The sequence below is a fragment of the Haemorhous mexicanus genome, chromosome 28, assembly GCF_027477595.1.
Source record: "Haemorhous mexicanus isolate bHaeMex1 chromosome 28, bHaeMex1.pri, whole genome shotgun sequence".
In the NCBI taxonomy this organism is placed as follows: domain Eukaryota; kingdom Metazoa; phylum Chordata; class Aves; order Passeriformes; family Fringillidae; genus Haemorhous; species Haemorhous mexicanus.
The window spans coordinates 4,251,508-4,266,222 of NC_082368.1; the positions used below are offsets into that span (position 1 = coordinate 4,251,508).

Here is a 14,715-nt window from a genome sequence, read left to right on the forward strand (position 1 = left end):
AGTGTTCCTAGGAAACCCCCAGGATATGCAGGGGACACCCTGCCAGTGGGGCCATGCTCCCAGCAGCAAAGCTAAAAGCAGGGGGGGGGTTTGGGAGAAAATTTTGGGAGAAGCCTTGTTCTCCCCTGCCTACAAGTGGAGCATGTTTCCAGACTGCATCCTGAACTTTGAACTGATTAGATTTCCAAGAGGGAAGGAAGGATGTCTAATTGTTTAATTTCCACAATTAGAAAAATATTTATCAATAATTAGGAGTGATGGCAGCAATTTCACTGGGATTAAAGCCAGGCTACACTTCATCACCGCCTTTCACTCAGGGACCTTATTTATTTCTTTCACCCCCAAAAAAATCCTTGTACAGCTGCATTGCTGCCAATAATGAATCATCCTTGTTCACTGCCTGCACAGGACTCATTAATCCAATGATGCCAGTGGTTCTAGGAAGGCTGCTGGGCACATCGTGTGGTCACTGGGCTTGGGCAGGAGAAAATTTAATTTCAGTGGGTAGGAAAATGAAGCAGAGCTAAAAATCACAATAGCACTTCCTGTGCCTGTGGTTGAGAGCTCAACAGTTCAGCCAGCCACGCACTCCCCTCCAGACTCCTTGGTGATTTTCCCTCTCATCACTCGTCCAAGGCAGGCATGGCTGAGTCCAGGGATCATTTTCCAACAGCTGTTCTTTTAGGATGAAGTTGTACCAATTATTGAAATTGTGTGACCCTCAAAGTTTTCACTCTCAGAGGGAAATGTTGTATTTCCAGGTATTTTTCCTGTCTTAGAAGACCCAGGACCATCAGCATCTATGATCTGGGGCTCAGCTTCATCCTCCTGTGGAAGCACCAGGGATCTGTGTCTGTGGCACTTTCAGTGTCACCTGGGCACCCTTGGAACATCCTCAACTCTTCGTCAAACTTTGTTTTCAAGCATTTTTCCACCAAAATGGCTCCTGGTTGTGTCCTTGGAGGAATTCCTGGATTAGCCAGGGCTGCACCACACCCATGCCAGGTGTGGTGAGTACCTGGGATGTGCCAATCCCATGGCACCTGCTCTGTCTTCTTCCCACAGCTCCTCTCCTTATCACCTGTGAGCAGGGGCCATGAGTTGTGTCCTGGGCAGCTCTGTGGCTCCTTCAACTCCTCTTGGCTTAAATTTAGTGGAATATCTTGATTTTGGGTTAATGAAGGTGCTGCAGGGACTTACAAGACAACTTTCCCAGCGGAGCCAAAGTGTCACTGTCACCCGATGGATGAGTCCCATCACTGCTTGCAGCTCTGCAGTGAATGTTTGAACACGTGTTCCTTAAGTGTTTCTCAAGTGGGTTGTTCCAGGCAGCTCTGATGGGAAAACAATGGGTTGCAGCTTCCAGCTGGCAGATTATTCCTGTTATTTTTGCCATTTGTGGATGTTTCAAAGCTCTCATGTGCTGTCAGTACGTGCTGAGATCCAGGAGGTCTGTGTGGAGAAGAGGACGGGAAGTTTGAAATTCTAAATTTATTTTTTGTGACAACTCCTCAGCGTTCTCAAGGTGTTGTGGTGGTCCTTGGCACAGAGTGAGGTTGGAGCTGTGGGACCAGGGCAGGTTAAAGTGGGGGTTCAAAGGGCTGAGACTTGCAGGGGTGATGGAGTTGCCCCATCTCACCAACAGCATCAGGCACAGTCCAGCTTTCCATCATTCCTCCTGTAAAGCCAGAGCCAAGCAGAAGAGGAGGATTTGGGAGGTTTTAAAGCAGTGAGGAAAGATCCTGCAGAGCTGTTGCAGCTGTGGGAGGTAGAGAAGGATGGGAACAGTTGAGGTGAGAGCTGATCACAGGGATTTGTACATCCTGAGGTGTGACAGGGAAGAGAGAGGTGTGAGGGATGGTGTCAGCCACGAAAGGCTCAGCTGCTGCCCCAGGCACCCAGCTCCAGCTGGATGCAGAGGACTTTCACACAGAAAAGGTCAGAGAGAAGCCACTTCCTGTCAGGGTTTTACGAGTCTCCACAGAATTGCTGACACAAACTCCTTTGCAATGCGATACTTAAATATTTGAACTATTTTTCTGCTTTTAGAATCATAGAATTCCAAGATGGTTTGGGTTGGAAGGGATATTAAAACTCATCACCTGCACCCCCTGTCAGGGCAGGGACACCTTCCACTGTTCCAGGTTGCTCCAAGCTCTGCCCAACCTGGCCTTGGACACTTCCAGGGATCCAGGGGCAGCCACTGCTCCTCTGGGCAACCTGTGCCAGGGCCTCACCACCCCCAGAGGGAAAGATCTCCTCTGTGTATCCAACTTAAATTTTCCCACTCAGTTTGAGGCCCACTGAAGAAGTGAAGGTGCTGTAAGAGCTTTCAGGAGGGAGTACAGTTCCTTTATGACTCTCCATGGCACTTAGTAGGTACTTACAGCTTTTTTCCCTCATAATTGATGCATGTGGCATTTCCTCCTGCTGAAATAGGCCAAGAGAAGCAGGCAGCACCGCTGAGCCCGGCTGCTTCATCTGTCTCAGCCTGAGCTGTGCACAGTGTCCAGTTGGCAGCCAGGATAATCAGCCCAAGGGCAGTGGAAATGCTCATTACAGCACACTTTATTCCTTAGTATTTAATAAGTAATGACTCTGAAAAGCTCGGAGCGGGGTCTGTGCCCGTGCTGTCTCCTGCTGTGTTCCTGTCACTATGGATAAGTTAAACTGGGTTGAATTGGGTCGATTTTTGGATGAATACCCACCAAGGAATTTCGAGATGTTGTAAGAAGTTGAGGTGGTTGAGTGGGAGATGCTTCTTTTGCTTGACTTAGTTTTTCTTTGTGAAAGAAAGGAGGGAAGCTGGGCACTGCTTTCAAGAAACTGAGCTCTCTGACGTCCCTCAATAAAGTGAGTCTGGAAGGTAGGAACTCCCACAGGGAGCAGCTTAGAAAGAAGCTCTGAAAGCCCATGTTCCAGGAGCTGTGCCACGGGAGGCTCAGCTGGGACTGGGGAGCAGCTGGATTTACACATGAAGTTCTTGATTGTTCTCAAATAATCTTTACTCACTCTGTGAGCAGGGTGATGGATCATTGCAGATCCAGCAGCTAACCTTCCAAAGCAGCCTGGGGTGAGGTTTCTCTGGGAAGAAAACGTTCCCATTAGCTCAGTGCTTTGGCAATTTGTATCATCCGGTGAACTCGTCAGGAATTCGCAGCTGGTGTAAGAGGATCGGCTGTTCCTGCAGCACCTGGGGCCAGCCAGGCCCTGCATGAGGCTTTGGTGCTGCAGGAGGAGGTGAAAGAGGCTCTGCAGACTCTCTGCTTCCCTCTGGAATATTCCATCTTTATTCTGGGGACAAGGAGAGAACCATAATCTGGGTCCTTAATCCTCCTGAAGGCTGGGCTGTGTAATCTGGGTGTAATCTGTTACTCACCCTTTTGTTTTAGAGACCTGATTTTCCTTTCTCCTCATGTTCAGGCTGGAACATTTCAGAAACAGTGAAAGAAATGTAGGAAAAAAAAAAAAAAAAAAAAAAAGCAGGGGAGAATGTAATGCTTTTAAATCTCAAAGATCAAATACTTCTGTTAATATCTGCTAGAAATTCCTCACAGAGATTTTGGCATATGCCAGTCTGGCACATAACTCCACCACAGCCACCTGCCATCCTGCCTGGAATTGTTTGCAGCTCCTTTGTGTTCTCTGAGCAGCACAAAGCTGTGGCGTGTCTGGTGTCACCACCAAGTAACAGACTCTGCACTAAGCCACGTGACAAACTTCCTTTTTTTCCCATTTAATTAGTTTTCCTTGCATGAACACTGTGTTTTAAGCAGTGCTTTTTCCAGTCTAAGGGGTCCCTGAACACCGGAAAACCTAGGGGTGTATGAATGAGGATGTTTTGTTCCAAAGAGAACAGAGGATTCCAGGATTGGCAGCTAAAATGAAAAGAACACCACAACACCAAGAATTCTTTCACAGCTGCTCTTTGGCTTTCCATTCTCTGCCAGTTTAATGGCAGGATTTTGCTCCATACATTCTGGCTTCAGGCACGGCACAGGTCTGACACGTCACCTCATTGTTGGGACTGTAAGTTCCAGGATCACAAACCACTGTGAAGAGAACAGAATCGGGGTTCCAGCCACTTTCCCCCCATCTCAGGGGGGCCATCAGACAGCCCTGTGAGCCTTCCCAGTGTCCTGTGGGAGCTCCTACCCTTCCAGAGCTCCCTGAGCCTCTGGCTAAATCCCCCCCAACTCTACATCCTGCAGCAGGTGCTGCAAAAGAACTTGAAAAATCAGCAGAGAATTTTCTAGCAGGACTTCCATGAGGGGAATTGTTTCTTATAGGCTCTGGGTCCTGGGGATTGTCACTCACCAGTGACACCTGGAAGGAAAAAAACCCACTGCACTACTTCTACGTTGCTTGGAAATGCAACTACACCTGTGAATGCACTGACATGCTCCACTGGCTCATTTCCTATCATTACTTTAAAGCTATAATGTGAATATCCTCCCAAAGGATGAACAGAAATATCCCTGCTTTTGACCCCAATATTTCCTTAATCCTCCCCAGAGCTCTGTGCCCAGCTCTAATCAGCTATATTTAAATCTATGAGCTATATTTAAATGGATGTATTTTATATTTACCACAGCAGCTGGCACAGTTCTGGTGGGTGTGGTGGTTTCTCCCAAAACCTGGCCGACAGCTGTCGATGGGAGTCATGGAGAAGCTGTTGTCCACGTACTGTATTGTAGGAGCAGCCTGAAACTCATGCTTCAAAACATGCCTCAGCTGATGGAAAAACTTCCCAATTTGCTCTGCTGCCTAAAATTCAGAAGTATTGGGAGAAAAAAAAACCATAGTTGGTTGATTTTTATTGATTTAAAAATAACAGGAAATATTTTCTAGTCCTGATTTCCACACACTGACTCGTCACCCTTATTGGGAGTATTCCTTAGCTTCAAGGGGCCTGGATTCAGACCTAGGATGTGAGCTGATCCCAGGATTTAATATTTAGAAGGTAGAGAGAAAAGATTTTAGAAATTGACTACAGTAGACTTACTTTAAATTGCATTCCATTGACCAAATCATAAATCAAAAATTTCATTTAGAGGACTGGAAGCTCAATATAAATAATAATGTTTATCCTTCTTTATTATTAGAAGCAAATACAAAGCAGGTAATAAGCCTGATGTTTTAACTGGTTTTTTAAAGCTATTTGTATCAATTTGACCTCTAAACCCATTTTTCTTCCTGAATGGAATTATTTTAAATCCACGAATCATCACTTACAATATTAATCCCACAAAATCTGGGTAAAGATGGATTACTACCAGTCACAACTGCAGGAGCTAAGGCAGAGGTGGGTGTTAAAGGGGCAGAGAAGACACGAGGTGACTGACACAGAACCTGTCGGACTCTCCTGTTTGTCACATCTTCACAATCATAAGGAAACTCCTGGCAAACTTCTTCCCATCCTGGTGCAAATGGATTGACTATGGATGGAGGAAAAAAGATGCATGAAAAAGGGGAAAAAAGATAGATTAGGTCCTTGTGGTTTCTGTCCAGTTCCTTCCTTTGTTTAATAAGAGTCGGAGACTGACCAATATAAAATTGGGGGAAAATACATTTAACTGAGAGAGTGGAAGGAGTGTCTCACATAGCAACCTCATGGTCCTAAAAGGGCTGAAGTTTTATGTAAAATTAAAAATCTTTGGGTCATGAAAGTTTCTTAGCTTTACTTAGGGAAAAATATCCACAGAACTGTTCCATAACCTGTTGGATGGTCCCTCTTGGTGCGTGGTGAGAACAGATACAGGAGTGAATGTGGTCAGAGAATTAAAGAATAATTCCCTTCTCTCAGTGATAAACCATCTCTAACTCAAGGCAGCATCAGCTGATTTAACTTGTTTGAGAAGTGAAACCACCTCAGTATTGCCATGAGGGAGCTGTGAGGCTCTTGCTTTAGCTCTGTGCAGTTTCCTAGAATCAAGCAAAAAATTCAAGGCTGGGCTGGATGGGACTTTCCAGTTGGTCTAGTGGAAGGTGTCCTTGCCCATGGCAGGGGGGGACTGAATGAGCTTTAAGGACCCTCCCTACCCAAATCATTCTATGATTCTAAAACCAGAGTGGTCCCAGACTTACTAAAACTCAAACACTGAAAACCTAAATATGACAGTGACATTAGAGTGTATTATGGGCTGCCTCTTTCTGGCAATCCTCTCTAAGCTCTCTCAAGGATTGTAAAAAGCTGAACGCTAAATTTAACATAAAAACTGCGTTTTAGCTCCATCTGTGGGCAACAACAAAAAATACAGGGACTCCAAAAAAACCCCAAAAACCCGGAACAACTTTCAGAGGTGCTCTTGACTCTGCTGTTTTTCAGACATTGTTTGTAGCACTCACAAGTTTCTCATAACAATAAACGATCCCTCCCAAACAAGCACTGAAATCGGTTACCTAGGAAATTAACAAAGAGCTCATACTGGAGGCCGTCCTTTGGTGTCCGGATAGAGTGGCACTTGTAGGATGAGCCTGTGATGTGGCAGGTCAGGTGGGAGATGCTGCTGTTGAGGATTTTTTTTAATATCTGGATGAACAAGTCGTTGTTTCTCAGCCTGCAACCCATTGTGCTGAAGCGAACAGACACCTGATAGGCATGGTCAGCTTCCCTGTAGGCTGGGAGGAAATAGCTTGGGTGTGAGTCTGGGGTGTAATCACAGATTGAATCTTAGATTATCAGTTTTTGTATCTGAAGTGTGGGCTTTTATTCAAATATAAATAAATAAATAAAGCACTGTCATTAATTGTGTCACAACACGTTTGTCCTTGACAGAGCTGACTCAATAGTAAGAGATATTTTAGTTTGAAGTATACAGGAATTTATGTACTTACTGGAGATTCTGTTCCCAATAACAAAAGCAAACAAAAAAAAGGAGATAAATAGTAAAGTGGCACAGAACCAGCTTGTCTGCAAAGCTGTGTGTCTGAAACAGATTGGTGCCAATTCTATGCAATTATGGTGTAGGAGTAATTTTATTATTATTTTAAAAGTCAGTGCTTCTCAAGCATTTTTTGGGTTGTTATGCTGTGGGTGGGAAGTGATGTTGGTGAGGAGTGGTTACAAGAGGTGGAAGGGGCTGAAGTGCAGATCTCAGATAACTCTGGAATTCTTGCAGTTAATTCTGTACCTAAGGGTAGAGATTATTTTATTGCCATATATCCTTAGGAACAGTAATATTAAACTTTGTCCAAAAGCATGAAAAGGTTCATGTGTGTCTATAAGTAAAAAAATTATTTTCTATTCCAGGATAAATTTTTAATTATTTTGGTGTTTTTTTTAATCAAGCCTTGCAATAAACCCAGAGCTCACAAACCCACCAATGTGCTTACTCCTAACTTTGCAATCTTACCATAAACCATGAATTTATAGGCCTCAACCATTTCTGTTTCTTCCTGTGTTGTGGTTTCGATGACTTTGTGGGAGAGAGTACAAGTGTAGGCACCAGACATTGGCACCATGAAACCCATCACCATCAGCTTCCCTGTCTCTGTCAGATTCACATAGCTTTGCCCTAAAATAGAAATATTGGATTACCAGGAATGTCCACTTTTGGATGCATTTAGAATATTTGAAGAAGAAATCTTGCTCCTGTGCATAATGATGCTGGTTCACGTTACTTGAAATTATCTAAAATTTATGACTTTTAGGATTTACTACTAAATTCCCTTTTTAGCAAAAGTATCTGTAACTTTTAGAGGGAGAAGGGAAATGGAGTTTAATGTCAGAACTTGTGGAAATATCTGGCAAAGGGCTAAGAAACCACTGGGGGTGTGAATAGAAAGAAGAAATATATGTGATATTTTTAGTCTGAACTAACCTTGTAAAACTCTTCCATCTGGACCCGTCCACAAATAGTTGGGATCTATTATTCTTTCTTGAGAAAGAGCCAAATCCATACAGACCAGGAATGGGCTGTTTGTGAACACCTTAACATACACATTCACTGCAACACAGAATCAGGTAAATGATGTAAAATGCTGACATTGAATGAAATCACCAAAAAACCCCCCTAATTTAAAATTGTGTTTAAAGAGTGTTTTTCAGTTCTGGAATTGTAAAGTGTAATATTAAAGATTAATCTCCATTTGTTCTAAATTAATATCCTGGAACTGTCCACAGTGTGGCTGGTGCTGACTGTTACAGGGAGACACTTGTGTCCCACACACAAACTGTGGTACAGGGCTAAAAAAAGCACCAGATTTTTCAGTGAAACCCTCATTTTGATTTTAAATTTTCATCAGTGCTTCCAGCAGAACTATGGGACAAAATATATTTCCATCCCCATCCCTCTTTCTGCACATAAAATGTTCCATTTGTACTGGTGCTACATATTGATTCCTGGGCTTAAAACTACAAATTCCAGTAAAAATTAAATTTAGATAGGAAAAAATGACATGTTTACCTTCATGCCTGATGTCACCATAAACTTCATTCTTTCCAATTAAATCAATAGATTGCTCTTCCTTCTGTTCTGCTCTCACTGCAGGGAAAAGTAATTGGAATATTAGAGATGAATGTAAATGTGTGATTGTTAATCCTTTATTTCACCCTGGCTTTTGTCTCATTTTGTTTATTTTGTCTTTTCCTTTTTCCCTATGCTTTTTTCTTAGCAACAAGCAACAGCCCTTGTGTTTGACCTGTCACTTTTTAATTGTTTTAGTGTCCATGTTGCAAACCTGCCTGGGTTCCAGACCAGATGAACCTTCCTCTTTACACAAAGCCACTAAAATAATTATAAAATCTGACTATAAAGTGAAGGTTCTGTAGTATGACCCTGAGCAGACACAGGGCAGGGATCTCTCAGCCCTTTCCCTTCTGGAAAACAGCAGGCTGATGGCAGGCATGGAGGTTTTTGTAACAAGAATCCCCAGGAGAGGTGGAAATTATTGGAAATAGGGATTTTTTCAGGCCATGGGCACACTGGGGTGGTCCTGCCTGACTGTTGTGTCCCAGGGTTGAGCCTGGGGGACAGTGGGTTGTCACTGGAACCTATGACAACCCCTCTTAAGGGGCTTTAGTTCCATGTCCCCTCTTGAGGGGCTTCATCTCCCACTCTGAGGAAAGCTTTTCTGGGGACATTTGTCCTTCAGAGGGAAGGTTTTTTGGGGACATTTGTCCCTCAGAGGGAAGGTTTTTGGGGGACATTTGTCCCCCACAGTGGAGAGGCGCCCACCAATGGGGTGTTGCTGGAACTTGTTCTGTCCCCTCTTGAGGGGCTTCATCTCCTACTCTGAGGAAAGATTCTATGGGGGACATTTGTCCCTCAGAGTGGAGATATACCCACCAATGGAGTGTTAATGGAGCCCACCTGTCCCCTCTTGAGGGGCTTCATCTCCCACTCTGAGGGAAGGATTCTGGGGACATTTGTCCCTCAGAGGGAAGGTTTTTTGGGGACAATTGTCCCCCACATTAGAGATATACCCACCAATGGGGTGTCGCTGGAGCTCCTTCTGTCCCCTCTTCGGGAGCGTCATCTCCCACTCTGAGGGAATATTCTATGGGGACCCCCCCCCCCCAGCTCAGCAAGTAGGACCCACTGACACCCTCCGACCCCCTCTCTCACCCCCTGAGCGGACCAGCCTCGCACCAACACATCCCCACAGCTACTTTCCCACCCCTAGTCCCTCTCACCCCATCCTGCCGCCACCACCACGGCCGCCACGCCGAGGAGAGCGCCCGGGGGGCAGCGGGGCCGCCCGCCGCCCCCCGCCATCCTCCCGCCGCCCCTCACAACGGCCGCGGCGGGCGCGAGGGGGCGCTAACGGCCCCCCCTCCCCCCCGCCTCCATCCCCGCGCGCGCCCGGCGCTTCCCGCCCTTTTTCCTCCCCTCAGGGCTGAGGGCGGGAAGGGTGGGGTGTCCCCGCTGGGGTCCCTCGCTCCTTCTCCGCTCCTTCGCCCACGCCCCGTGCTTTTTATACAGTTTTAAAAACATCCTCGCCAGCACTTCACTGAGATTTTTAAAGAGTATTTAGTTGTGGGGAGGTGTTTTTTGTTGTTGTTGTTGTCTCGCTTTCGGGTCCCTGAGGCGCTTGGCAGCGAAGGACGGGCCAGGCCACCCCCTCCCGCGTCCGTTGTCACCCTTCAGCCCCACATCGCTCCTCCACAGTGCGCAGTGAGCTGTGTTTTTGACTCTAAAGTGTTTTTTTCAGTCTGTGGGACAAGGAGAGGGAAGTACAGGGGGACAAGGGGTGAAGAGGCTCCATCATGGCTTGGTCTGTCAATGCTCAACCTGTCCTGGGCTGTGGAAGGTGTCCCTGCTCATGGAGGGGGAGAGGGGGGAACTGGATGGGCTTTAAGGTCCCTTTCAACCCAAACCATTCTGTGATTCTGTGTTTCTGTCACTTGCTGTGAGAAAGACTGAAAGTAAGAGCTGGGCACATCCTGTGGCTTTTCCTCCTGAGGGGCTGTGAGTACTGGGTGTTCTCCAGCTGCAGGTTTCTGTAGAAAGTCATTACAGGACACATATTTTTCCACTTAAAAGCAAAACCCCATCCCTTTCAGCACCTAAAAGGGCTCCAAGAGAGCTGGAAATGTATTTTGGACAAGGGTCTGAAGCGATAGGACAAGGGTAACAGCTTCAACTAAAATGGGGAGATTCAAATTGGATTTTGGGAAGAAAATCTGCTCTGTGAGGGTGGTGATGCCCTGGAATGGATTTACCTGGGAAATTGTCCCTGGAAGCATCCAAAGCCAGGTTGGACAGGGCTTGGAGCAACCTGGGATAGTGGGAGGTATCCCTGCCATGGCAGGGGTGGAGTTGGGTGGTTTTTAAAATCCCTTCCAACCCAAAGTCCTCCAAGATTCCGTGATTCTGCCACTTGCTGTGACCAAAAGTAAGTGCCGGGCGAATAGTGTTGTCTCGAAAATGAAGCCAAATGCCACAGTATCATTGCAAGTGACTTTCAAGTCAGTTACATGTTTTGGAAAACTTGCTATGTCTTTGAAACGTTTAAACATGTAACTATTTTGTTTCTAGAGCGGGTGATACAAAAGCACTCCAGAATCTGCTGACAGGGCACGGAGGGTCCTCGCGTTTGATTGCCCTGCACACTCCGAGATACTCAAGACCAGAACGGTGGCCAAGCCTCTGGAAATTAGCAAAATAGTATTTATTTTACCTACCTAGGTCCTATTTATCACTCCAGACCATGCTAGTGTCCAAAAATGATGTCACAGTATTTGCATAACAAATATGGAACAACCAACATAGGAATAAGAGTTATTTTTACAGAGAGCTGTGAAAGTTTTAATGCTTCTATGTAAAAACAGCACTTAAGTTATGAGTTTCCTTTAATAAAGAAAAGAAAAAAATTGGTAAAAATACAAAAATAAAAGTGTGAAAAAGGAGGTATCAAGTTATTGATGGAAAATAGCTCTACTCAAGCTTTCTTCTTCCTTAGACCAACACATTAACTCAAGTGGTCAGTTCAAGTATAAAATCTGTGTCAGGGTTTTCATTTTTAATGTCCTTGAGCTGCTGAGCAGGTCAGAACCGGGACCACCTCAGACAATCCCACGTTCCCATGTGCTGAATATTTTCAGTTTTACTCAAAGTGAACATTTCATGCTGACACTGTGCAGGCAAAGTGATTCAGTTTGTAACGTGTCTGCTATAAACGAGTAATACTTTAGCCCGAGCAGCCTCAGCTCCTAAGGATGTTTATAGCTCCTTTCAGGTCCTGCACAGCCCATCAGTCCACAGGTTGCTAATTATTATGAAATAGTATCTCTACTATAAAGCTTTGGCTGCAGTTTTGGCTCTTTATAAACTCATAGTCAGTGTCTTTAGCCAAGTGACCCATTTATTTTCAATGCTATAATATTTCTAACTCCCAGACTGGTAAATTTTCATTATAGATTTGTAATCTTTGGGGGGAGAGAAGGGGAATGGGTTATTTTTAAGAACAGGAAGCATTGCAGGGAGGATTTAATAGGACAAAATGTGAATTCAGGTATTTATATTTGTGTTTTAGACCTGGATTGCTGGGGTTGGGTTTTGGTTTTTTGTTTTGTTTTGGTGGGGATTTTTTTGGTTAATAAGGTATCAGTAGGAAATTATAGAGGAGGACAAAAGTCTGCAGTTGTAAACTTGATCATGGAGTGAGTAGACATTAAAAAGCTAAATATTTTATCCTAGGAAATATGTAGAGAGATTTCCAGGAGTGCAGAGTCAGGTAAAGGACCTGTTGCAGGGCTCTGGAGAGCCTACAGACCACAATTTCTGTCTCTGATCTTTCAGGTGAGTGATCCAAAGGTGGGATCACACTAAGGAGGGTCACAATTAGCACAAGGGTGTTTTTATAGCTGGGAAAACCAGGCTGGTTTGATTTGTGCACCTAAAATAAAAACAGAGTGAAGATGCAATTGTTTCTCTGAGGGAAATCATGAGGGAAAGTAGGGATTTAAATCAGAGAACAAATCTGGCAGCAAGAGAAAATGGCCGTGGATAATCCTGGGATGGAAACCAGAGGTTTCTGACTGCTGCACAGCAATCCCAGGTCTTCCTTAAAATTTGTAGAACCAGGAAACCTGCCTAATTAATAAATTATTCTGGAAAGGGGTTACAGAGATTAGGAATAGCCAAGAATTGCTTGATTATCCCACTTTTTTTTTTTTTTAAACATTTTATTTCTAGAATCTTTTTCCAAGCAATGGAAAAGCACCAGTGTAAGAAGCAGCCGTTGGCACCACACAGGAAGTGAGTAGGAGAATCATGTTTCCATGTTGTTATCCTGCTCCTGATCTATGATAATTTGTGCTTGCTGCCTTTGGGTTTAGATCCAAGTGATGAGCTCAGATCCCGATTTCACTTCTCACTTCATTAACTGGTTTTGGGCCTGGAGTGACCTCTAAATGTCACCTGCTGCTACCCCCTGCCCCAGCAGAGATACTCTGCACCTGGTTAGGTCTCTCAAAGCCCTGTTCAGGCCCAGTGTGGAATGAGCCCCTTTTTTGGAGTCTGTACTAGAGGACTTTGAATTTCATATTTGTTTTCTTTTATTGAAGAACTTTGTACTTTGATTTTCTGCTAGATAGCAACATTGTTTTCTTAAGAAAACCATCTCAACCTAAGTCCTCTTTATTATTATCTCAGCCATTTAACTTTAACACACAGTCCGAGGTGTGCCCATTCTGGGGATGAAAGTGGCTGGGGGCTCCCCCGATCTCCCAAAACAGGCGCTGTGCCCTCAGCCCCCTGCCCCTCCCGAGGGGCGGGAGTTCCCTGCCAGCGGCACCGGCAGCGGCTCCCAGGCAGGGGATACCGGCACCGGCACCGGGACCGGGTCTGCTCCTCTCCCCGCCACCCGGCGCCGCTCTCCGCCCGCCGAGCGCCGAGCCGGATGTCACGGTGACGGGCGGGAGGCGAGGCCGGTGCGCTCCGCTGGCAGCCCCGAGCTCGGGCGGGCAGGTGGAGCTGGGACCCGCGAACGGAGCATGGAAGGTGAGAAACGATCCCGCTCTTCCCCAGGACCCTCTGTCCCGCCGTGGCCCGCTGCGGCTCCATCGCCTGGGGGCTTTCAGCTGCTTCTTCAGCTCTTCCTGCAAACAATTCGCAGGCAAATTGGAAAAGAAATCGAGTCGCGTGTAGCAATTAAACGGGAAACGAACGGAGCTTTTTGCCCCGTCTCTGTTTGATTTTGGAGATATCACAAAGTGCGTGATAAAGCCAGGGTTTAGAGCACACTTTATCTGCTGTTCTTATTCTGGGGTTTAACGAATTCAAGGATGTCTTCTTTCTTTTCACCTGTAAAACATGCCCTTAATATTCAGAGCCAGCAAAAACAGATCTGGGAGTTAATATTGGGTTCTGGAGTAATTACCTGTCTTAGAAAAGCAGTGTTTCTGGTGTTTTTAACAATCCTGGCAGAGAAGCTTTGCAAAGCATCACTTGGTTTCTTGTTTCAAAGGTGGAGATTCTTACTTCAGTGCTTTAAGGGTTCCAGTTTAGATTCTGTCCTGTCTCAATGACTTGAGGCTTTTGGTTATTTTAAGTTAGCTGCAGATGCCTATTAAAAAATGCATCTTCCTTTGCTGAAGGCTTTGAAACTATTTTCCTGTAAATAATCACTCATTGAATCTGACTGAATCAAGAGTGCTGCTGTTGGAGAGAAGTAATTAATGATTTGAAAGAATGGGTTTGGGGACACTTTAGCACTTAAAAATGCAGCTTCATTTTCTTGAACGAGTTGGGATTGCTGTCTTTTGGGGAGGGAAAGTTTGTGAGGTATCTTGGAATAGTCTGCAATTAGAAAATAACAGAGTTTCACTATAACTGAGGTTATCTAAGAAGTCCTCTCTTTGGTGTTCTTATTTCTTGTATGCTCAAAGTGAACATGGAAATGATTCTTCAGCTTTTGGGTCTGTACTTGAGGATGGTGAGGATCCATTAATGTGCCTGAGGGTGTTGGGCTGGGGATGAAGTTAGTGCAACAGTGTTGTAATGTGTTATCCTTGGATACAGTGACTTTCAGGGGTGTTTCCGTGGGTCTTGGACAAATCTCCATGCCCTGAGGACAGAGGGATAACATGGCTGACTCGGATTTTCCACAGCCAGTGAGTGGAGGTTTGGTAGGGTCACAGAGGAGCAGACAGGCCCTGGCAAGGGTGGGTGTTTGAACCAAAATTTCTCATTAACTTGATCGTATTTCTCCATGAGTGGTTTGGTTTTGTGACTACTGAAAAGCTGGAGCTGTCAGCTCCGGGTTCTG

The 14,715-nt window shown here is 45.2% G+C and overlaps 2 protein-coding genes across 2 annotated transcripts in view; one reads left to right on the plus strand and one right to left on the minus strand.

Moving 5' to 3' along the window:
* Positions 1-3,720: 3,720 nt before the first annotated feature.
* Positions 3,721-9,739, minus strand: ZPBP2 (zona pellucida binding protein 2). The gene is made up of 8 exons (XM_059869528.1): positions 9,638-9,739; positions 8,409-8,486; positions 7,824-7,949; positions 7,356-7,517; positions 6,403-6,621; positions 5,353-5,438; positions 4,590-4,767; positions 3,721-4,052 (listed from the first exon to the last, which is right to left on the minus strand). The coding sequence occupies exons 1-8, from the start codon at positions 9,717-9,719 to the stop codon at positions 3,952-3,954; spliced, it is 1,032 nt and encodes a 343-aa protein (XP_059725511.1). The 5' UTR covers positions 9,720-9,739; the 3' UTR covers positions 3,721-3,951.
* Positions 9,740-13,323: 3,584 nt separating this feature from the next.
* Positions 13,324-14,715, plus strand: part of IKZF3 (IKAROS family zinc finger 3) — a 35,426-nt gene continuing 34,034 nt past the window's right edge. The window contains exon 1 of the mRNA XM_059869236.1: positions 13,324-13,448. Coding sequence (XP_059725219.1) covers positions 13,442-13,448 — 7 coding nt within the window. The 5' untranslated portion in view covers positions 13,324-13,441. The remainder of the gene's footprint in view (positions 13,449-14,715) is intronic.

What these genes read in the sequence shown, in the direction of transcription:
- ZPBP2 (XM_059869528.1), bottom strand. Translation starts at nt 9,719, where the DNA reads ATGGCGGGGGGCGGCGGGCGGCCCCGCTGCCCCCCGGGCGCTCTCCTC. An exon ending in CAAACAGGAGAGTCCGACAG is followed by an intron (nt 4,768 to 5,352) that starts GTTCTGTGTCAG and finishes TCTGAATTTTAG; the next exon opens with GCAGCAGAGCAAATTGGGAA. An exon ending in GAACTGTGCCAGCTGCTGTG is followed by an intron (nt 4,053 to 4,589) that starts GTAAATATAAAA and finishes TTCTCTTCACAG; the next exon opens with TGGTTTGTGATCCTGGAACT.